General features: G+C 36.5%; 1 protein-coding gene across 1 annotated transcript in view; it reads right to left on the reverse strand.

Moving 5' to 3' along the window:
* SLF2 (SMC5-SMC6 complex localization factor 2) overlaps positions 1–24,038 on the reverse strand; it is a 43,163-nt gene extending 19,125 nt beyond the window's left edge. The window contains 12 exon segments of the mRNA XM_079137975.1: positions 290–410; positions 413–430; positions 1,664–1,739; positions 5,007–5,109; positions 6,465–6,632; positions 7,220–7,342; positions 11,185–11,255; positions 12,223–13,208; positions 16,749–16,806; positions 18,146–18,885; positions 19,646–19,689; positions 22,568–24,038. Coding sequence (XP_078994101.1) covers positions 290–410; positions 413–430; positions 1,664–1,739; positions 5,007–5,109; positions 6,465–6,632; positions 7,220–7,342; positions 11,185–11,255; positions 12,223–13,208; positions 16,749–16,806; positions 18,146–18,885; positions 19,646–19,689; positions 22,568–22,707 — 2,648 coding nt within the window. The 5' untranslated portion in view covers positions 22,708–24,038.
* Positions 24,039–25,148: the final 1,110 nt, after the last annotated feature.

The following is a 25,148-nucleotide window of genomic DNA, read 5'->3' on the forward strand; positions in this document are numbered from 1 at the left end:
TGATTAAGCACCCTTGGGTCAGAAAACAAAACAAACAAAAACCAAAACAGAAAAACCACAACGTTTTGTGGAAATGTTTCCATTATTTCCCTGTTAAACATGATGATGGCTTTTAGATTAAGACAGATGTTAAGAATAAATCTACTTTAAGATTGATCTCAACTTTAAGAGTTTTTTTTTTTTTTTTTTTAAATCAAGAATAAATACTGAACTTAAACCATATCAACTGTTATTTTAAGCAGATATTTTAAAATGTTGTTTTGGGAGTTAATATGAAAAGGAAACTTACACTAGATTGTCTTCATTAAAGTCTGGTTGAAGATTCTCCAGAGGAAACAAAGATCTAAAATCAATCCCCATATTGAAAAACACAGCTGCTATATCAGACAATGATGGGATCCAAGGCCAATTGGTGAGTCACTGAAAGTATCTGGTTAACAGAAGAAAATATTTTATTCCAAATCACTGGTCTAACAAACCACATTTGCAAAGTGATAGCCTGCATGTAAAACATAGATTATTAATATTAAATAACTTCTGCTAATGATGTTAATAATATGGTTTTAAGTTATAGAATGATCATAGGAATTATAGATTTTCAAATAAGTATGAAGGAAATGACTTTAATGAAGAAACTACCTGAGAATGATAGATGAGTATAACTCAGAAGGAAGTAATCATTTTGTTTTGTTGCTGCTGTTGTTGTTTTTTTGGATACAGGGTCTATGTTGCCTAGGCTGGCCTTGAACTGGTTAGCTCAACTGATCCTGCTGCCTTTCTCCAGCCTCAGCCATATCCAGCTTGAAGTAATACATTTTGAATGAACGGATATAACAATGGTAAAATCACAACCACCATCCACATAGGAAGATTCTATTGTCTTTATAGTCTTAAATCTCCCAAACAAGTAATCAGGTAAACTACAACGCTTCTTTTATTTAATATAATGGTTCTCAAAGGTGCAAAAGCAACTGTCACACCTTTGCATTAGATGTTCTTAATCTGACTTACTGCACTATCAATACCATACTGGTTGTTCACCAAAAAGTCATTAAATTAATTGGGTTAAATAAGTTTGAATTATTTCCACTTATTGCTCTAAAATAGGTTATGATTTGGTAAATATTAAGAAAGGGTTGCCACTTGCAAAATCTTCTACCTCAAAAAAAACCAAAAAAAAAAAAAAAAAAAACTTCTACCTCTTTTCTCAATGCAGCTAGAAAAATCAGATACCAGTGCTTTTTTTTGCAGTGGTACATTGGACTGAACCCAGGGAAGCTCCTGTATCTTTGGCCCTTTTTATTTTGAGACAATTGCTAAATTACCCAGGATGGCCTCAAACTTGCAATCCTCAGGAACCTAAGTAGCTGGGATTATAAGCATGCACCATCATGCCCCACAAATACACTTACTTTTTTTATTTTTTTGGTGCTGGGGGATTTGAACCCAGGGCCTCATGCATGCCAGGCAAGCACTTTACCACTGAGCCACATCCCCAGCCCCATACACTTACTTTTACTGGAGTTCATTTCATTATTAAAGATGTTTGGTTACAAAATAATTTTTTATTCTACACTTCCAAATATATTAACATTCAGCAATAAGAGATAAAAAAAAAACCAATAATACATGCTATAAATCACAGTACAATTTATATACTTACCATTTCTAATTGTTATTTCCATCAATGTACTTAAAATCTGCACTGACACAATACAGTCTGTATGAACTGACATCATCTGTTAAAAATAAATTGCAAGAGTATAAAAATATGAGCATTTATATTTTCCAGGCACATATAAAGATGTTTCATGTGCAGTTAATACTTAAAGTAATGTTATGAAATGGTCCTCATTACATATATGAGGAAATAGAGATTAAATACCTTGCCCAATGTAACACATGTGATACATGGAAGATGTGGAATCTAAATGCAGGTCTCAATCCAAAGTCAGAGCTGTTTCTATTCTAACATGTTGCTTTAAAAAACAAACAAACAAACAAACAAAAAAACAACTTTCATTTAAACACTATAAACATTTGAAACCATCAAAAAATGCCTTTTGGGCTGGGGTTGTAGCTCAGTGGTAGAGTGCTTGCCTAGCATATGTGAGGCATTGGGTTCGATCCTCAGCACCACATAAAAATAAGTAAATAAAATAAAGGTATTATGTCCATCTACAAATAAAAAATATTTTTAAAAAATGCTTTTCCTGGATACATCATGACACAAAACCAAGACCCACATAAGAAAAGGCTGCCAGGTTAATTACATAATAAGCAAAAATCAAATCACGAACTAGTAAAAGTATTTGAAAGGACACAAATATACAAACTAATACACTTTTTTCTTTTTTTTTGCGGTGCGGGGGATCGAACCCAGGGTCTTGTGCTTGCAAAGCAAGCACTCTACTGACCGAGCTACCTCCCCAGCCCGCTAATACACTTTTTAAAAAAATGTTATTTATTTATTTATAGATGAGGTCTCACTACATTGCCCAGGCTCATATTTTTTGGGCTTAGGCAATTCTCCTGCCGCAGTTTCGTGAAGAGCTCGGACTTCAGGGGTATACCACTGTGCTGGCTTATCAAGGCACTTTTTAAAAGATGTGCAATGGTACTAGCAAACAATGAGATACAATGGAAAACAATGACGATATTATTAGTTGACCACAAAATTAGCAAAGATCAAGAATATTGGTAATACTGTGTTTACAAGAATACCACAAAAGAGGCAAGAAGTCTACGCCTACTGTTGAGTGTAATTTTGTAAACATTTTAAAAATAAGTAATTTAGTAATACTAAAGCCAATTCACTGTATTTACACTTTGATCTAGTCAGTCTTTATATGTACAGGCATTTAGATGCAGAAAACTAACTCTTAAAAGATCATCAAAATCTCAGGTTTAAAAGCTAACTGTTAGGCTGGGTGTGTAACTCAGAGGTAGAATGCTTGTTGAGCACATAAAAGACCCAGAATGAAAAAGAAAAAAGAGTTAAAAATCATGTAACATTGAAATATATTTTAAAATATATTTATAGGAGAATATATTTATAGAAGAATACACATTGTATTTTTGTTTGGGAATCAAAAATTGATTATAATAAATTTAGGTCTAAAATGTAAGGGGGATTATAACTTGAACTGCTACATTAAAACCCAATGTATGGCTGGGGATACAGTTCAGTTGGTAGAGTATTTGCCTTGCAAGCACAAGGCCCTGGGTTCGATCCCCAGCATCACCAAAAAAACAAAAATAAAAACAAAAAAACACCCAATGTAGAAACTCTTATATTTTTTTCCCCTTCTCAGTTTGCATATAATTATGGTTCTCTGATATGCAACTTTTACATAATGCAAAGGATTCTTTTATACTATGAATTATTTTCCCCTAAAGCATATTTGTTATACATCTAGAGTTTTACTAAAATGGAACACTCTAGCAACCTGATAAAACTTTTGTCATTCATAAATTTAGTCTCCGAAAGAATGACAATTGCAACCTACCTGGGCAAAACTATATTACTTATCAATATATAACCTAGTGTAGTGTAAAAAGTCCTTTTCATAGCCTCTTACTTCTGCCAACAAACACTGTATTTAATCCTGAATAGATATATTCTGGATGATAGACATGTCAAGAATAGTAAAATTCTAATTTGAAGTTTTCTGCCTGAAGGTCCGAATTATCTATAGTAACAACAGGATTCTATACATGAAATCAATAATATCATCATAAAATTACAACTTATAGGGCTGGGGATACAGCTCAGTTGGTAGAGTGCTTGCCTCGTACGCACAAGGCCCTGGGTTCAATCTCCAGCACCAAAAAAAAAAAAAAAAAAAAAATTACAACTTATATACAATAAGTATTTATGTGAATTTAAGTGTCACATATACATGGGGAAAAGAAACATTTGGATTTGCATTAAAATACACATATGAAGAGAATATTACCATAAACATGAAAAAAGTTCAAAAGAAATTTAGGTATATAAACATTAGAGGACCCTTCCTTAAGGTTATGTGCCTGCAACAGTGATTTTCCACTCTGATAAAGGATCTAATTATGCAAAACATTATTTTTATCCTGACCTGAACATGATCTACATTACCATTTTATGTGTGTGTATGAGTGTGTGTAGGGGGGTGGGGACAGGGAGTACTGGGGACTGAAGCCAGGGGTGCCCTCTACCACTGAGCTACATCTCCAAACTTCAAAACAATTTTTTTTCTTTTTTAATTTTGAGACAGGGTCCTGCTAAATTGCCCAGGCAGGTCTCAAACTTGTAATGTTCCTGGCCTCAGCCACCTGAGTTGCTGTGATTATGGGCATGTGCCACTATACCCAGCTCATTATTGTTTTCTTCCATTTATTTACTTCTTTGCAGTACCAGGGACTGAACCCAAGGGTGCTCTACCACTGAGGTATATCCCCAGACCTGTTATTAATTTTTAATTTTGAGAAAGAATCTTGCTAAATTGCTGAGGCTGACCTTGAACTTGGCAAATGTCCTGCCTTGGCCTTCTGAGTTGGTGGGATTATACATGTGTACCACTATGTCCAGTTCATTAACATTTTCTTTACAATCTCCTTACACTGATTTTCCTTTTTTTCAAAAACAAAAATTCTGACATAGGGTCTCACTATGTTGCTCTGGCTGGCCTGGGATCCTCCTGCCTCAGTCTCCTGAGTCTCTGGGATTATAGGTATGCACCACTGTACCCAGCTCTTAACACTGACTTTTCCTCCCTCATTCTAAGTCATTGAAACTAGGGTTGATATATTTTTTTTCTCTAGTAACATACAAAAAAAATTATATTTAAATAGTTATTTTTTATTTTTAGTTGTGGATGAACAAATATCTTTATTCTATTTATGTGGTGCTGAGGATCGAACCCAATGCCCTACGCATGCAAGGCAAATGCTTTACCATTGAGCCACAACCCCAGCCCAAATAGTTTGTTTTTGACTGAGAACAAGAACCCCAAAACATTTCTTACCCGAAAGAGCCACTTTAATACAGGTACAGGACACTGAACATAGTGGTAAGCCGAGGTAAGGAAACCTTGTGTTGTCAAAAAAATCTGATCTGTTTTTCCTGATCTGAAAAAACAAAGTAAAAATCAATATGACTGTTTTCATGGCAAAAACACTTCCACCATCACCATCATTTTTCTGATATAATCAGGAAAATGAGCAAATTATCCCTAGTCTGTGGAAGTGAACTATACACCAATATCAATAGGCTACTCAAGGAAAAAAAAAAAAAAAAAAACAAACAATTCAAGGCTTAAAGCTGATTCAATCTGTTGGTTTAATTCTATAGTTATCTGGTGGACAAAACTACATTTGCTAGTAGTGTTGAGAAAAAGTCTATCAAGTCTCAGGACATCATCTACTTTGGCCAGCTTGGGGATATACTTCATAAATCAGCATCAGAATTAATGTGATCTCTGTAGACTTGAGATATACACTGAGAACAATCATATTATAGCTTGGACATTATGATAAAAATTATTAGTTGTCTCCAGTAACCAAAAAAAGAAAGAAAAAAAGAAAAAGAAAGAAAAAAAATTATTATTTGTGAAATTCAGTATTTATTTTTGCCTATTTTTTTTTTTTTTTTTGCGGTGCTGGGGATTGAACCCAGGGCCTTGTGCTTGCAAGGCAAGCACTCTACCAACTGAGCTATATCCCCAGCCCACTATTTTTGCCTATCTTGTTGATAACTTAACCCTGATTTTTAGCTGGGCACACTGAATGCCTGAAATAAAAATTACTTCTTAGCCTCCCTTATTGCTCGGTGTGGCCATGTTGACTGAATTCTAAATGTATGGGATTTTGGGGAATTTTAACATAAAAGTTGAGCTCTAATAATACCTGAAGTACTGAGGTGCTAAGAATGGTATAGAACAAATAATATATAGTGAAAACAATATACCAGCCCTGAACTTCCTATTTCTGTACTACTATTTTTTTTTTAGTCCTGGGAATTTAACCCAGGGTGTCTCTTTGAGCTACAGTCCCAGCCCAGCCCTTTTTATCTTTTATTTTGAGAGTTTCACTAGTTGTGTAGGGTCTCGCCAAGTTGCTAAATTTGGCCTTGAACTTGCAATCCTCTTGTCTCAGCCTCCCAAGATGCTGGGATTACAGGCAAGCACCACTACACCTGGTTACCCTATTGCTTTACTTCTCTCACATAAGAAAGCAATATACTTACTAAGTCCTTGCTGTTTTGACCATCATTACGTACTAATCTTAAACCAATTAACAAGAGCATATGATGTGCCAAAAAATTATTTAACAAAACACAAAGAATGGTAACGGTAAAAAGATAAGGAAACTAGATAGCTCATAATAGAAATAAACTTTTAGAAGATTACATTGGTCAGAAGTCTTTTAGTATAAATTTTTGCTGCACCTGGCCCCAAAATAGCAAATGTCTACTTTCTACTTACTTGAGAATAAGCTTTTCTACAGCACTCTGTCCGATAAAACCAGAGTCTCTTAAATCCAAGGTATACTGATTGAAAATTTTTCCAGAGTTGAGAAAATTAAATATTTCTTCACCTGGATGATGATCAGGAATAGCATCAATTGTAACTGAAAATTTCTTAAGAAATTCCCTGAAATAAAAAAAGTCATTGAACACCAAATAGTTACACTGCATATGGTTTTGTACTTAAAACATTTTCAGAATCAATGTTAATCCCAGATTAAAAGACCAGCATAAGAAAAAGTTGTTTTGTTTCTCCCACTCACCGTCTATACTAGTCAAAAGCCACTGAGTAAGTCTGTATGAAAAGGTACAATAAGCCAAAGAAAAGACAAAAGATGCAATTGGGCTCTAACATTTGCCTTTAAGCACCATCAGAGGTGGATTCGAAACCCAGCATACATTGTTCTATATGCATTTTACAAAAACAAAATTAAAAAATGTAAGGTGGGGCATGGTAGCACAAGCCTGTAATCCCAGCGGCTTGGGAGGCTGAGGCAGGAAGATCTCAAGTTCAAAGCCAGTCTCAGTCACTTAGTGAGCCTAAGCAACTTAGACTCTGTTTCAAAATAAAAAATAAAAGGAGCTGGGAATGTGGTTCAGTACTAAGAGCCCCTGGGTTCAATCCCTGATTTAAAAAAAAAAAAAAAAAAAAAAAAATTAAATTAAATTTTTAAAAAATGTAAAAATTTAGGGCTCATATAATGAGAAATGTACCTGTGCTCTTCCAAGAGGCCATCCTCATCATCTGTACTGTCTTGATCTCCGATTCTGATTGGAGATTTAATGCCTCGGCCCTGCCTTATATCTTCTTGTAGTTGCTTCTGCAGTTCATCTAGCCTGATAATCAAAACAATGCTGTGATAAATAATTATTCTAAAAAACAAAAATACAAAAAGCCCCCCAAAACTTTAGCTGATATCAATTCAAAAGCAGTACCAAGGAAAAACCTTAAGTATCCTGTTACTTTATCCTGTTATACTATAGATCACATCATGTCTCCCAAATACATTATGCTGTTTAAAACAGTACATCATTTTCACTAAAACAACCAAAGTCTACTTTAGGTATTAATAAGCTTTTATCCAGCAAGTGGTATAATATTAGAACAGTATTTCATTACAAAAAAGATTTGAATATTCTTTACAGCTAGTACTTCAAGAATGACTCGTCCAAATTATTTTGGAGAATGGGAAAAGAAAAATGGCAAAGAATGAACCTTGTTAATTTGGTTATCCTCTCTAATCTTTAACATACATTTGATGCCTAGTAGACCAATAGCCTAAAATTTTGTTTTGTCTTTGTGGTACTATGGATTCAAACCAGAGATGCTCTACCACTAAGTTATATACTCAGTCAATTTTATTTTTTTAAATTTTCAGACAAGATCTTGCTAAATTTGCCCAGGCTGGCCTAGAACTTGCAATCCTCCTATCTCAGTCCCTGGAGCAGCTGGAATTACAAATCTGAGCAACAATCTTTCCAGCAGTGGTTTTTGTCATCATGGTTATCATCACAACACCTAAACCTGGAGTTTAGGGCTGGAGTTGTGGCTTAGTAAGCACTTACTATATGCCAGTAGTAAGTGTGCTAAACTTTCCTAAGATGTATTAAACTCTTTTCTTTTGGTACTGGGGATTGAAGCCAGGGGTGTTTTACCATGGCATTATATTCCCATGCCTTTTTACATGTAATTTTGAGACAAGTTCTTGTTAAATAGCTGAAGCTGGTCTCAAACTTGCAATCACCCTGCCCCCGAAGCCTGAGTCACTGGAATTATAGATGTGTGCCACCATGCCCAGCTGTATTAACTCTTAATCCTCATAACAACCCCATGTAGTAGTTTTTAAAACTTATCCATTTTAGAGAAAAAAAAAACCTAGCCATTGAAAAGGCTAACTAACAAATCAGGTGCAGTGGTGCACACCCATAATCCCAGCAACTCAGGAGGACCTCAAGTTCAAGATCTGCTTCAGCAACTTAAAGAGACCCTGTTTCAAAATAAAAAACGAGAAGGGCTGGGGATGTAGCTCAACAGTAGAGCACCCCAGGTTCCACCTCCAGTGGCACTTGCGCATGCGCGCGCGCACACACACAAAGAAAGGCTAAGACTCACAATGCAAAAAGCTGGGATTCAAAGTCAGAGAATCTTGCTCTAGAGTCCTTACTTATACGGACTCTTTTAACCAGTTCTTACTCCCAGCACCAAAAGGGGATGAATGAATGTACAGAAGAGTAAATGACTAGAGTAAGAACTGCTCCATCACTGAAAAAAAAAAAAAGTCAATCATCAAACTGGCTTATCTACCTCCAATCTGAACAATGCTCCATTTTTAATAAGCGACTTCAGCTGGGCATTGGTGGCACATGCCTGCAATTCTAGTGACTTGGGAGGCTGAGGCAAAATGATCGCAAGGTCAAAGACAGCCTCACCAACTTAGCAACGCCCTGATTCAAAATAAAAAATAAAAAGGCTGGGGATGTGACTCAGTGGTTAAACACCCTGGATTCAACTCTTGGCACCAGAAACCAACCAAACAACTTCAAATTCATCTCATGAGTTCATGAAACATTTAAAGAACTTTATAACAGAGACAATTTCTCTTAATTAAATTCAGAGAGAGAAAAACTTTTGCCCTACTAATTATTTTCAATTCCTATAATTAGCTATTTGGTTATCAAATTTGAGATACATAGATACGAACTTCTATGTAATCAAAGTCAGCTTAATTTTTGTTTGTTTTCTTGGTACTAGGGATTGAACCCAGGGACATCTAACTACTGAGCCATATCCCCAGCCCTTTTTATTTTGAGACAGGGCATCGCTAAGTTGCTGAGGCAGGCTTTGAACTTGTGATCCTCCTTGCCTCAGTCTCCTGAGGCACTGGGATTATAGGTGTTTGCCATCATGCCTGGCAATCCAGCTGAATTTTTAAGTGAAGTGCTCTGGGTTCATGGAGAGTCCTTGAATTAATAAGGAATGTCTTTTCCCCCTCTCACTAGCAAAAACAGTCTGGATCTAGTTACATAAATTTCATTAGGGAAAAATTATGATCCTCAACTTTCTGATTTGTGGGAGGTGGGCAGCAGAGAGGAGGGATGTTCATCAAAATGCTGCAGCTATTCAAGAGTAACTTGATGTAGAAATACCATGTCTGGTTATTGACCTCTAAACTTGGACTTGGTGAACATCCTAATGTTTAAAAAACATTTTTCCTGTGTGAACAACAAAAACATGAAATAATATGATTAAAAATAGGCAAAAGAGGGGCTGGGGAGATAGCTCAGTCGGCCTTGCAAGCAGAAGGCCCTGGGTTCGATCCCCAGAACCCAAAATAAATAAATAAATAAATAAATAAATAAAATAAAATAAAATAAAAATAGGCAAAAGAGGGCTGGAGTTGTGGCTTAGTGATAGAGCACTTGCCTGGCATGTGTGAGGCCCTGGGTTCGATACTTAGCACCACATATAAATAAATAAAATAAAAGATCCATTGACAACTAAAATAAATATTAAAAAAAAATAGGCAAAGGGTTTGAACAGGTATTTCTCCAAAGAAACTATGCAAAGGCTCAATAGTACATGAAAAGATATTTAACATCTTTAGTCATTAGAGAAACACAAATCAAAATCATAAGGGGTTACCATTTCACACCCATTAGTATGGCTGTTATCCAAAGTGAGAAAATAGTAAGACTATGTGGAAATAGGAAACCCTTATGCATTGCTGGTGGAAAGCAGTGTGGCAGTCCCGCTCAATGAAACAATCACCTTATGATTCAACAAGTCAACTTATGGATATATACATAAAGGAACTAAAAGCAGAGACATAAGATATATATACATTCAAGTTCACAGCAGCATTATTCACTGTAGCCAAAAACTGATACAACATGTGGCCATCGATGAATGAATAAACAAAATATGATCTATACATATTACAATGGCATAACTGACCTTAAAAAGGAAGGAAATTCTAACACATCCTTACCATCACTGAACAATGCAGGTATTACACCAAGTGAAATAAATCAGTCATAAAAGGACAAACACTGTATTATCCTCCTTATATAAAATACCTACAACAGTCCATTTTATAAAAACAAAAAATAGGATGGTAGTTGCCAAGGGCACAGAGGTAGGGGAGTATGGGCAGTTAAGTGTCCTAGGTATATAGTTTCAGTTTGGGAAGATGAAAAATTTTGGACCTGAATGGTGACAATGGTTGCACAACATCAACTTACTTAAATGAACTGAACTACTATACTCTTCAAAATAAGCTCTGTCCATTCTTTTGATTAAGGATTTCAGTTATCAGATACTACTGATAAGTTGAATGGAATTTATATTAGTTAATGCAACATACAATACACTATAACAATCTGGTTTTTTTTTTTTTTTTTTTTTTGGTGGTGCTGGGGATCGAACCCAGGGGGCCGGGGCATTCAAGGCACACTACCACTGATTCACATCCCCAGTCCTGAAAAACCTGGATCTTTGATTTAGTCTATGAACAAGAGAACCCATCTTATTTCTAACACAGCTAACATTGAACTGTTGTTATAAAGGTACTAATACAACATGAATGCTAATTTTTCATGATCTTTAAAAAAAGGCAAATTAAAAGTCATACAAGCGACAGTATGCTACATTTAGTAAAATAATCATGATGCTAACTAACCTTTGTGTGTCTTCCATCTCTTTCACTAGACGCTCTAAAGTATTTGTATAAGTTCCACTATGAACGTACTCCTAAAAGAAGAAAATTCAGAAATCCTTTACAACATACTTCATAGAAGATCTGAGATGTTTTAAGCTATTCTGAGTACTAAAAGAGTATTTTCTATTTCAATAATGAGGGCCAGGATGACACCTGTCTTAAAGGAGAACTTTCACCATCATGCTTTAAATCTAGTATTTTATACTGCAGGCAATTTGATTGTTTCATCTATTAGGTAAGGCACTACTTATAAAACCCTGTTAGCCTTAGGATCTGACTATAAACACCCAAGGGCTCTGTGGTTATCCTATCTTTACTTCTAAGTTTTATTTTAGTGAAACCAAACTAATCTTTAGGTGTTACCATGAAATATTAACACCTTCCCCACCAAATTTTACAGACATCTTAGAATTCAGCTTACTCCCAAGATAGAATGAAGCACTTTATAAATAAAATTGCACACCACAATTAACAACATTTCTACACTCTACCTTCATTTACAGCAGTGGTCTCCAAAGCAGGGGGTGTGCAAGGTGATCCATTGGGGTGCAGGAAGAAAATAATAGAACTTCTATTTATATGGAACGTCTATAGAAACTCCAATAGAACTCACTCTATAGTAACTTCTATATAACTTCAATAGGAAAATACTTATTTTTTTCTCTTTTTATATTCTGTTTTTGCATATATTTTAGAAAGTACACAGTATTATAGTGGTACATGTATATAATCTATCAGTATACACATATATGTTCGGGTACATGCTCAAATTTTTTTTTTATTTACTAAAAAAGTGTGTGTGATCAAGTAAGTTTGGAGACCACTGATTAACAGTAATAAAACTAAAGATATGGGAAACTCAATTACTGAAAAAGAATTATACCAGTTTGGGTCTAACTATGAGTTATAATAAATATTGAATTTTAAAGTAAGTTTCAACAACCTATCTTCCTTCACTAATCCATATTTTCAAGTAAAGATAAAAGTCACAGAACTTACTGTATAGTCTGATGACTGAGCTCTAAGCCCCTTAGAAAGAGGAGGAGGCTTTCCTGAAGTTGCAGGAGTCTGACTGAAGTTCAAAGCCATTATTTCTTCCAGTGATTTTAATGTTTCCTCTTCCTCATCACTGTCTAGGTTGTAACCTAAACTTTCTTCATCACTATCAAAATCACCCCTTAATTTTCTTTTCAGTGCGCTGCTACCTACATTGGAATTTCCTGAACTCTCTTTATCTGAAGGCGCTTTATCTGAAGGTTCTGTAGGGCTTGGGATACGTGGCACAACTTCCAAAGCAGGTGGGGGAGATTTCGTAGGAGTGCCACATTCTGAACGTAAAGATCCCCCAGTAATTTTCCCTGAAGATATGTTAGAATCAGCCTTATTAGTCTTTGCTTTGTGTTCCTTGTGTTTGGAGGATTCCGTAGAATGCCCAGAACATTCTTTAGATGAGGAACGCTCTTTATCTTTTTTAGGAACTGGAAGAGTGCAATTTTTAGCATTTAATGGTACCCGAGAGGAACCAGCACTTGGAACATGGGACAGCAAAGGTAGAAGTTTTGTCTCTTTTGATGTTACAGAGCTAGCAGTTTTATTTTTCTGAAGGTTGCTAGCCTTTTTAATTGTAGATTTTTCCTGAGGTAAAGATAAGTGGGGTTTCTGTAACTTAGTCTCTTTGGTACTTGCCACACGGATTTGGTCGCTATTCCTGGAAGAATGGTAGCCAGAATTTGAAGGTGCCAAGCTTGTAGAGGAGTGATCAGTTTCATCATTCGGTTCCTTGGATATATCTTCCAAGCGTAGCACACCACCAGGTGTCTTCAGTGCAATATGTCTTATAAATTTTTCTCTCTGATGTGGTCCATCAGGACGTTTCTCAAGGATGGACTCTTTTGTTTTTGGTATTACAGATTCTTTTGTGCTTTTCAGATCTGAGTCCACAGAGTTCCTTTTTCTCTTGTCAGGGAATTTATTCGGCTTAGAGCCTGCTAAAATTTAATTTTTTTTCAGATTAGAGGAAAGTATACTGTCCTGAGTAAAGCTTATTCACTAAGTATCCAGAATACACTGACAAAATGTTAAAGTTCTAAGCCAAATGTGGTGGTGTACGCCTGTAATGCCAGCGAATGGGGAGGCCAAGGTAGGAGGATCCCGAGTTCAAAGTCGGCCTCAGCAACTTAGCAAGGCCCTAAATAACTCAGTGAGACCCTGTCTCTAAATAAAATTATATATATATGTATATGTATATATGTATATATATATATATATATATATATATATATATATATACATGGGCTGGAGATATGGCTCAGTGATTAAGTGCCCCTGGGTTTAATCCCCAGTTAAAAAAAAGTTCTAATACTTTAGGATAAGATTATTCATCATATATATAGAATGAGCAAAGAGCCATTTATTTATCAATTGATAAATTGATAAATTTATCTGGTATCCAAGAAATAGAGAGCTAATAACAAATGTTCAGTTTTATTCCAAAGCTATTAAACATTTACTACCATAGTAGAATTAAAATCACAACTCCCTAAAACATAAACAACCCATATTTATACCAATGAAAGGGTTTCAAAAGCACTTTGGATATTCTTTCAAGACCAGGACTACCTGGTTGCAGAATAACACTTCTGTATTTTAAAGTACCGTGCCAGCCTGGGAATGTAGCTCAATCCCCAATACTACAAAATAAGTGAATAAAATAAAAATGAAAATATAGTACCTTCAAACACATAAACGATAAGTAGTTGAAGGCAGATTGATTTTTTTTTTTTTTTTTTTTGTGGTGCTGGCGATTGAACCCAGGGTACTTGCAAAGCAAGCACTCTACCAACTGAGCTATATCCCCAGCCCATGATATTATTATTATTATTATTATAATTATTATTGGTAACAGGGATTGAACCCAGGGGTACTTAACCACGCAGTCATATCCCCAGTGCTTTTTATTTTGATACAGGGTCTTGTTAAATTGCTTACAGCCTTGCTAGGGTGCTGGGGTTGGCCTTGAACTTGCAATCCTCCTGCCTCAGTCTCCCAAGCCACTGGATTAAAGGTGTGTGCCACTGCCCAGCAAAGCAGATTAATTTAAATTTCTCATTTAAAAATAAAGTCACCAGGGCTGCCCTTATAGCTCTGTGGTGGAGCACTTGCTAGGATGTATGAGGCACAAGGTTCAATATTCAGCACCATAAAAGAATAAATAAAAGTATTGTGTCCATCTGCAACTAAAAAATAAATAAATAAATAAATTCACCCATGTTTCCCCCGCAATGGTTAAATACTATTTATTCTTCCCCATATATCCCTCTAGTCTTCAGCCATGTCATGGGCTGCATTGTGTCCCCAAAAATAATACATTCATATCTGATGCCCAGCACATAGAATGTGATCTTACTTGAAAATATTATCTTTATAGGCATAAATGAATTAAAATGAGGACTTATCCAAGAGGATATGCAAACTGTTTATGGAAAATGTTTAGGACAAGTCAGTTTATTAAGAGCTTTTAAAATCTAGAATTAGATGGAAATAAACTGGTACTACAAGTAGGTTCCCCTCTTGTAAAATCTCTACGGCAGATTAATTGCAAAATTTTCATGTTTTCTTTTGTTTTTTTGCACTCCTTATAGTGTCTACAGACTATCTGTTTTACAGGTTTTTTTTGCGGTGCTGGGGATCAAACCCAGGGCCTGTGCTTACAAGGCGAGCACTCTACCAACTGAGCTATCTCCCCTGCCCCTGTTTTACAGTTTTTCCAGTGTTTGTTAACATAAAATATTTGAAGTGGAACTGAGTTTGTAAGAAGAAAAGGAAAAATATAATGTTCTTTTTTCTTTTCTCCCCAGTACTGTAGATCAAACCCAGGAGTGTTCTGCCACTGAGCTACATCTCCAAATTTTTATATTTTGATACAGGGTCTCGCTAAGTTGCCCTGGCCATTCTTGAACTTGGGATCCTCTTGCCTCAGCTTCCCAAATCATTGGAGTTACAGGCAGGCACCTCTGCACCTGGCTCCAATATATATTAATAAGCAATTTAGGACTGAGTTCATTTGAAAATATTCAATGTTCATTAATAGGGGATTGGTTATTAATAAATTATCAAAGATACTAGGGATGGATTAAATTTGACCTCAGACTATAACCAAGGGACATGGCTCTGGAAGACCAAAGACCTAAATGCCTACTCTACCAACATTTCTAAAATTCTTGTACTTTTGTGAGTATAATAATCATGTGATTATGTATGTCACCATTACAAATGATAAATGGAATACCAGTAAGATTAAGCAAGACTTACCTTTTTTTTTTTTTTTTTTTTTTTTTTTTGTACCAGGGGATTGAGCCCAAGAGTGCTTATCCACTAAGCCATATACACAGGCCTTTTTATTCTTTGAGACAGGGTCTCACTAAGTTATTTCAAGTCTCACTAAGTTGCTGAGACTGGTTTGAACTTGCAATTCTCCTGCCTCAGCTTCCTGAGCTGCTGGAATTAGAGATGTGTATCACCATGCCAAGCTCCATTTGTATTTTTAATTTCACAAAGAATAAGGTATGATACACAGTAAGTGCTCAATAAATGTTAACTATTATCACCATGTCCACTGTATCTTATTGAATAGAATCTAAAGTTCAATTTTCAAAGTTTGCACTTATAGCAGGAAAAAACCCCGATATACAATATTATGAATAGTTATTATTTCTGATGGCCTTTCGTTTTCTGTGTCATCAATTCCTGCAGTATTTGAATTTTAATGTTCTATTTTCTAATTTAAAAAAGATACTTTAAAAATTACTGAGTTAACAGTAACTATGTATTTTTTCAATCAGTAGATACTTTTAGACACATAGCACTTATAAAATGTCCTTGAAAATAGATATTAAACAGACATGTTTGTACTTGAAGTATTAAGAAACACTGTTTTGAATCATGATTAATAGTTCCAACCTTATACAAGGTATCTTCAACATAATACCAAGACCCCTGGGTCTACCATTCCAAGAATATAAGATCATGTTTCTTGATGTATCCAAGGATTCAGAAATAGAACACTGAATACTAATGAGATACACACTGTTAGAACTAACTGTGGAGAGAAGTCAAGACAAACCAGATCATGCATGCTAAATTCAAGGACTATTCTTTTTTGGAGGGTGGAGGAGTATTGAACTCAAGTGCACTCCACCACTGAGCCACATCCCCAGTCCTATTTTGTACTTTATTTAGAGACAGGGTCTCACAGGGTTGCTCAGCACCTCGCTTTTGTTGAGGCTGGCTTTGAACTCTCATCCTACTGCCTCAGCCTCCCTACGTGCTGGAAATACAAGTGTGCGCCACCACACCCAGCTATGGACTATTCTTTTTAAATATAATTTTGCCAAACTCTTATTAACCTGAAACACTTAATTGACATCTAGAAAGAGAACTGAATATTTAAGCAAATTTGTTTTAGAAAGTAGTACCACTAAGCTGCAAATTTATCTTGAAATTTGCAAATTTAAATTTGATTCTACCTGAAGTAGGTTCCCATGAATCAGAGGAGGATCTTTTTCTTGAGAGATGTCCATTTTCCTATTTGGAAAATAAGAAAAAATTAATTAGGAACTTGGGGCAATAAATATGAACTTTTCTTCCTAACATTTAAACAGATTTCTAGACTAAATAAAGGAAATACCTGTATTTAGAGCTGAAATCTAAGTTCTAAACAAAATGTTTAAGATCTTAAGCTTTAAAATGAAGGTATGGGTTGGATATGTAGTTCGGTGGTAGAGCTCTTGCTCTACCTAGGGTCTCAGCATGACAGGCAAGAGCTGTACTACTGAGAGCTAAATAAAAGTAGGCATTTGTGTTATAAAAATATAAAAATTAAGTCAGTTTTCACAATGCTAATTTGGAGATTTATATTAATAACTCAAGGATTATTTTAAGAGAGAAACTGAAATCTAGTATTTCCCAAATGGATACAATATGTTCTTTGATACTTATGTTTAAGGTCTGATATACCACTGAACACTGAAATCTTAAAAAAATGGACCAAATCTTACTTGTATTGATCATTAACAAATCTCACTGATGAAGGCAACAAACTTCTTGCGAATAGTAACACACAATGCAACAATCTTATTTACTCCTGGAATGTCCTAAGCTTATGAGCAGCCTATCTGATTTTAAAATTTCACCTTATTAACATTGCATTCTGACATCTGACTTTCCTTTATTTGCTCTGAGAAGCACTCTGAAATTAAGAACTTGACTTTTTTTTGGGAAAGACAGAGTATGCTAATTTAAATTCACTCTATGCTTAAAAGAAAAATCTATGAGATAAGATGAATGTGGGCAGTTTTCAAGTCATCGTCATCATCATCATCATCATCATCATCTAAGTTTTCCAAGACCCATATACAACATATAATCTAAACCATTGCCTTTTGAGCTTCGAGGTGCATAAGAATCATCTGGAAGGCTCATTAATTGAAGGTTGCTGGGCTTTTACCACCACTGTTTCTGATTTTAGTGTGTCTGGGAAAGGACCTGCATTCCTACAAGTTCCCAGTTGATGCTGCTCCCACTCCAAGGGACATTTTGACAATCACTGCTCTAAACCAGTCTCTGTTTTCTTAGATTTGTCATTACTTGAATACCTCCCTTAAGCAAACCCTAACTTAAAAATGGCTATACTTGTCTAAAAGTTCTAAAAATGCTATTTTCCTGATTCGAAAAGATCTTTGTTCCTGATCTGAAAAAATTAAGGGAAGAATTCAATGAAGAACAGTTGGAAGAAACCTAATGAAAGCAACTTCTACACAAATTGTGTATCAGTGTTTCCTTAAAAATATCAACGTAACATTAACAATTATTAAATATTTTGATGTAGTAGTGGCAAAACTAGTTCAGTAATTATTGCACATACCAGGTTTGAAAGATTACTCTTTCCAGGTATGACATCATTATGTTTACTTTGTTCCTGCCTCGGTGTACATTTTCTTCCTACGCTAGAAGATTTTAAAGAAAGATTGCTTGCTTCAGAGAAAGAATTTTCTGAGTTGATTCTTTGCTCCATTTGCTCCTTTCTCAACCTCTTTAGTTCCCGTTCTCTGCAATAAGAAGCTAGTGACAACTGGAACTTAGCTCCCAACGGGCTTTCTCCTGGATGGTGCCTGGACAGGCTGCTCCTGCTACTAAGACTTCTGGAGCTGTTCTTGAAGATGTCAGCTTCTCTCACCATGGCCTGCTTTTTGGAGTCTGTATTCATCTTGCCTCGATCTCTATCATTCTTCTCCCTGCTATTTTCATGGATGAACAGTGATTTCCTTCTCTCTGGAGACCGATGTTTTTTCTTTAGTGACTTCATCTCTTTTGACAAGCGATATGAAGAAGGAACATAGATATTTGTTCCTTTGGATAAATATTTGGAGCCTAGTGACACACAAGGCCGACGTGACTCATGTACATCACGATCTTTGTTGTGCTCTTTGTTAACACCTTTCATGAGAGCTTCTAAAATAGGACTTTTCTCTGATGACACCCTTTTGGGTTTAGATTTTTTTTGTGAGGATAGTTTCCTTTCAAATTGCTCTGTCCCAGTGATGGACAATCCACTTCCTCCATATTTGATGTTTGATTTTTGTGGAGAATCCAACATATGTCTATCTGAATAGCCAATTAAAACACATACAAATTACATGTTATTAAAAATAACACAAACTAATGCTTTATATTTATCTTAATTATCAGTGTTAAAAATACTAAACTATATTAGTTATCACAAAAATTATCAAACCAATAATATATGGGTAACAATACACATTTTATGGGGAGGGGACAAGTGAAATTAAGACAGATTATTTGTTAATAGCCTTTCACAAAGCTCCCTTTTGCTATATTATATAATATTTCTATGGCTTTGTAATTATGTTACTGTATTACAGAACCAAAATGGTATGCACTATAAACATTATAGACTGGAATATTTTAAAATGTAATGCATAACAGCAAAATAACTTTGTTTAGAACTGGTTCATCTTTGTTAAAAACAAAACAAAACCCCACTGTATCATCATTAAAACATTATTTTGTCTGGTGCAATGGGGCACACCTGTAATCCAGCAGCTCAGGAGGCTGAGGCAGGAGGATCAAGAGTTCAAAGCCAGTCTCATCAAAACTGAGGCACTAAGCAACTCAGTGAGACCCCGTCTCTACATAAAATACAAATAGGGCTGGGGATGTGGCTCAGTGATCGAGTGCCCCTGAGTTCAACCCCTGGTACCAAAAAACAAAACCAAAAACATTGTTATTTTCAATTTTGAACACTATGTTTAGCCAGTCAAGAGTTTAGAATAGGTTTAAAGTTGAACCCATCTCCCTCTTAACCTCCAAAATAGCCCCCCAAAAGTATTAACAGTATACATACCTTGTTTTGAAGCTTGTTTGAAGAAATCTATAATCGACTGCTTCCTGAAAATAAAAGCATAACTAATATGGTATCACATAAGCAAATATTAAAATCTCAAAAATTCAGATTAAAAGGAGAATGTTAGATTTATAGAATACAAGCTAGATTTCACTGTCTGGTTTAATTAACTGAATTCTGATAATAGCAATCATGCTTTGCTGAGCTGAAAAAATATTGAAAATTCATCATTCTACATGAGCTTATAAACAACAGGATCTATATAATTCTTAGTACTAAAGTGGTAAGACTGGAGTGTAGGTCCAGAGAATTGGTGTAGAGTGCTTCTTAGTACTGAAACACTGCTTCACAGTAGAATGGAAGATCATGGGGATAGGCATCTTATTCTATTAATTGGTATCTCTAGTAATTGAACAAAATAGCACTCAAATAGAAATCTGAATGAATAATGTAGATTGTAAAAATGAACTAAAACCTCAACAGACTCTCATAACAAGAGAAATACAGTAGATGGTAGGATGGCAATATGAGTAATCTGGTTGATCTGGAAAAGTAGTTGTTGAAGAATGTTTACTTCAATTTTTGTGGTATTGGGAAGTGAAGAAGAATGTGCTAGGCAAAGGCAGAAAGGATCAAGTACTAAGCTCATACTACTCTATACACTATAGTCAAATGTCAAACAACAGCAAAAATGGCATGAGACTTTACAAGTGGTGTTTCAAAATTTTTAATTTTTCATTTAAGAATCCTTAAGATATTTACAAAAATAATACCAAGAAAAATGCAAAACAAAAAGAAATGAAAGTTAACGGGTAAAACAAAAACAAATTGCTTTAGTTTTAAGGGACTTTTGTATCTTAATTTGGGCACAAAATGAAATAGGACTATACTGCCAGAATTTGGGATTTGTTCACATATTTAGAGTTGTCAGATACAAAATTTTTTGCAAAGCAAAAAATTAACTTTCTGGCCAGGCACGGTGGCACATGCCTATAATCTCCGATACTCAAAAGGCTAAGGCAGGAGGATCACAAGTTCAAATCAGCCTGGGCAACTTAGACAGACCCTGTCTCAAAAAATAGAAAGGTCTGGGGAAGTAGCTCAGTGCTAGAGTGCCTCTGGTTTCAGTCCCTTGTACAGGGGGGAAAAAAAAATCTGGACATGCAGCTCAGCAATGAAGTACCCCTGGTTTCAATTCCCCATACCAGAACAACAAAAAATTCTGGCAAATTTTGCTAAAATGTATTCATTTTTCTGAAAGAAAACAAGCTGTAGACTAAACATGTTTCTCTAAACATTTATACAGGAAGATGGGACTACTCAGTGAAAACCTAAACAATTCAAACCCAAGGTTAACCTCCTGCTACACCTTGTACACTTTATTGGTCACATTAGAATAAAAAGCACACCTTTACTGGTTTACTGAGAACGTCCACCATATTTTTTTTGAGATGTTGGTGGAACATTTAAGGGGTTATGAGATGAATATGAATGACAGGTTATGGAGGAATGTATGCATTTAATTACAGAAAATAAATTATATTAGGTAAATTAAATCTACCACAGAGTAAAGGAAGAAATGCTGGAGAATATTAAAGGGGAGAAACATGATTCCTTGTTACTGGTGGAGGAGAGATGCAAAGAACCCAGAAGTAGCAATTCAAAACAAAATATATTAAGTATGTTTTATCTTAATTACTAAATGTAACACTGTATCTTTCCCCTAAAGTATTAGATCTCAGGCTCCTTTTCGATTAATGTATTAGACAAAAATGGCTTTGGGTAAAACAAACAAGTAACCTGTAAAAATATCATGAATATAACTTTAAGAGAAAATAGTTCCCTTAGCTCGTCCACACAGAAATGTCCACTACTTAGTTATAAATGGTTTTAAAAAAATTTCCAACAGCTTCACAAACCCTTATCTGAAACTTTGGGGCCAAATGGGTGTTAGAATTCTAAATTTATTGGACTTGAGAAAGGGGATAATTTGGATATATTATACAAAGCCCCCAGTGGCTTTCCAGTGCTGCAACCTGTAATCAAGCACATCAATATTTCTCCAGCAAAGCTTATTAATATTCACACTTAATGGAATAAAGTCCACAAATAACCTTACATTAGTTCTGGTACGGTTGACTGCCAAATAAGATGTGGTGTCAAAACTTACTGAAAACGTTTCATTTTCTAAGCTTTCGGGCTTTCAGAATTAAGGGATTGTGGATCTGTACCACAATATTAGAACATGAATTTACTATTAAAATCATTACAAGCTTAAAATAAAAGACAGTACCAAGTTCGTAGAGAATTTAAGTATGTTTTATTGTCAGAGTATGTCATTTGTTGAAACTCCCCATATCATTACATAGCTCCCACACAATCTTTACAAAAAAACTGGCCTCTTGGAGAGGCACAAAATAACTGAAAGAAAAAACAATCACATTCCAAATCTGCATGCTCTAAGTATGAATTATCGTATACACTGGACTATAAAGTAATTCGTGGAAGGGTTTTTTCCCATCACATCTTACATAATTTCACCCACAATTATAGGAAAGGTTCATACTAAACCACTAGGATCAGAACTGCGAACGTACAAAAAACGATCTAAATATGCATCAAGTAGCAAGGGCCCCCGCCAAGCTCTCGGAAAGGACAAAAATCACGTTCTACCAAAGGAGAGCTCTCCGTAGCCATCCAGGCTGGTGATCACTAGACCAAGAGCAGCTCCCCAACCACAGAAAAGGAAACTCCAACTCCCAGAAGCCCCCGCGCGGAGGCGGGGCGAGGGTTTGCCAGGCCCCGGAACTCTAAGGCCAGAGCTCGCGGAGGATGGCGGGAACTGAAGAGCGGCCGTCCGTAGTCCTCCCTCATACCCTTGCCCCCGCGACCCGGCCCCTTCTCAAGCCCTCTGCACGGTACCTGTCCCCAGGACTCTCTGTTCTCTTTCCCGCTGCAGCAGGGGCGGTACTACCGGGTCTCGGATGGCAGCGCGGGGGCGACGACCCCGGGGCTGGGGATGAGGGGAAACCTGGCCTAGCGGGCATGCAGCGCCTTGTCATGTCGGCGCCGCTGGCGACGGCGGCATGAGCTGTGGCTGGAGAAGTTGGGTGTGTGGTTGCCGTCTTGTTGCTGGGACTCGGGGAGGCTGTCGGAGCAGAGGTGGGCGGCACCCCCTTCTCTCTTCATGGCGGTTCTCTCTCTTCGGAAGTGACTCCGGTGTGAGCGGGAAGGAACCTGAGGACCAGCAGGGGGCGGGTCTTACTTGAGGACTGGCTTTCTGATTGGCTGGGACGGGGGTCATTCTGTTGGTGGCGCAATAAAAAGCTGCAGCCTCTCAGGAGAAAGGCGGGACTTCAGAAGGGGGAGGGGAGGAAGAAAACTGCCCTCCCCACACCGTCACGTGTGCCTGGAGCGCGCGCCTAGGCGTCTGGGCTGTGTCGGCCTTGGCCCCTAGCGCGGGGGCGGAAAGGCGCGGGCTGCAGCTGGCGGGTGCGGCAGCTGGTGACTCCCGCCTGGTGGAAGGTGGGAGTGAGGTTTTCAGAAGCAGAGCGGAGCTCGCAGCTGCCCTTAAGTGAAAATAGCCAACAGTTGGGCTTCTGTGTCATACATCGTGCCCCACAAATCCTCAGCTGCTTATTACATCGTCAAGCATCTCAAGCCAAAATGTCATAATGCTGTCACCATTTCCTCAGTAGTCTGCATAGGCGAATCTGAAGACGAGTCTGTTCTGAGGGTTCTTGTTAAGCGTTAGGAGTAGATTTTTATTTTTTTAAGAACAAAATTGAAATAAAGGCAGTTTTTATTCCACAGAAACATTTTTGTTTCTTGAGTTATCCATGAAGTAGAGACTTCTTGAAGATTTTTGAAAGCAACATGGGATTGGCTTTCAAATTACCCATAGTAGTTGTGGACAGCACAGAATAGTAAAAGCTGCTAGCAGTCTCCAAGTCATACTTTGTAAAGGGCTTGTGCTTTGGAGGTTGTTAGCCAAGGTTTTCCTTACAAACTGAGAGACTGATCAGAATATCTAAGCCTCAGTTTCCATGTCTATACAGTGGGTATATTTTTTTTCTGGGCAATTATAAATCATAAATAAGCAATGTAAAGTGCACAGTTTAGAATCTCTCATGTAATCAAAACTGAATAAGTTATCGTTCTCCTTTGTCCTCTACACAGATTCTTGCAGTGAATTTAATATCCCATCAAATTCTAGAGATGGAGCAAGTACTGTTTTAGTTACTATTAAGAACCAAAATATCAACCTTGAGGGTGTCCATGCTTTAATCAACAGGGCTGTTACACCAATTGGATGGAACAAAATCTTAACACAAAAGAATTTGTACAGATCTTTCACGTTTATTGTACTGAGATTGAACTGCTATCGCTAAGCATGCCTAACTGAACTAAGTTTCACCTTTCTCTTCTGGGTAATTCTCAGGAGAAAGAATTAAGGAGGAATCAAGTGGTCAACAGGCTGCAAACAGTGAACATACAGGTCTTTCATCCAAAAAGTTTATGTGCGTAGCTCTATTTGAGGTAGTGGTAGTTGCAAGAAAGGAAATACCAAAATAAAGGTACTTTTCTGCTCCAAATAATTGAGAACTTATACTGCTTTGATATAATCATTGTTTTTACATTTAAAAAAAAAACCATAATAGGTGCTGAAGTGTGTTGAAATGAACAATGGCTTATCTGTTTATTAAGGGCTTTTTACATATATTGTTTCCTATCTCTTGATTTAGTGCTTTCTGTTGGATGTTTCTGCACTAGGAAGTTCCTTTTTATAATAGAACATATCTACAAAACATTTAATCTGATTCGTTTCATTGCATATTCAGTCCATAAAAAGAATAAAGCATAAAAACATGTTCTGCATGATCAATTAGTTGCTTTTCTTGGATTATACTGTTTGAATCATTCAGACTCCAAATATCTCTTTAAAGTCTGTACTTATACTACCAAACAATAGTTTTCACATTTTCTTAATCTGAGCAACAGATTATGGAGTTAAGTGAGGCAAGAAATCCCTTGATCAATATATGGAGATGGAGTCATAATGAAAACATAATTTTAAAAATCTCTTCTTAACAGGAAAGTAGTTACCTAAATCCTCAATAAGCACTAAGGCTCTTTTTTGTTTAAGCTGTATCGGAAAATGAGGCAGATTTGGTTTGCGAGGTGAGATATGTTCAACATACTAACAAGAACAGCTGAAAGTTTCTAAGGCTTTTCTCCTTGACCCCACTCCCAACAGGTTTGGACCCCTATTTTGTCCTTACACCCCTTTTTCCACTTTAAATGTGTACATATACACCACACTCAAAACACACATGCACTGATTGTTAGAGCTTTTTCTTTTGGGCACTGGGGCTTGAAACCAGGGCCTCATGCATGCTAGGCAAGCACTCTACTCACTGAGCTATATCTCCAACCCGTGTAAGGGCTTTTTATGCTTTAATTTGTGGTAGGTTGGGAATAGATGGCCAGGAAACTGTACACT

This window comes from Sciurus vulgaris, assembly GCF_902686455.1.
Source record: "Sciurus vulgaris genome assembly, chromosome: 4".
In the NCBI taxonomy this organism is placed as follows: domain Eukaryota; kingdom Metazoa; phylum Chordata; class Mammalia; order Rodentia; family Sciuridae; genus Sciurus; species Sciurus vulgaris.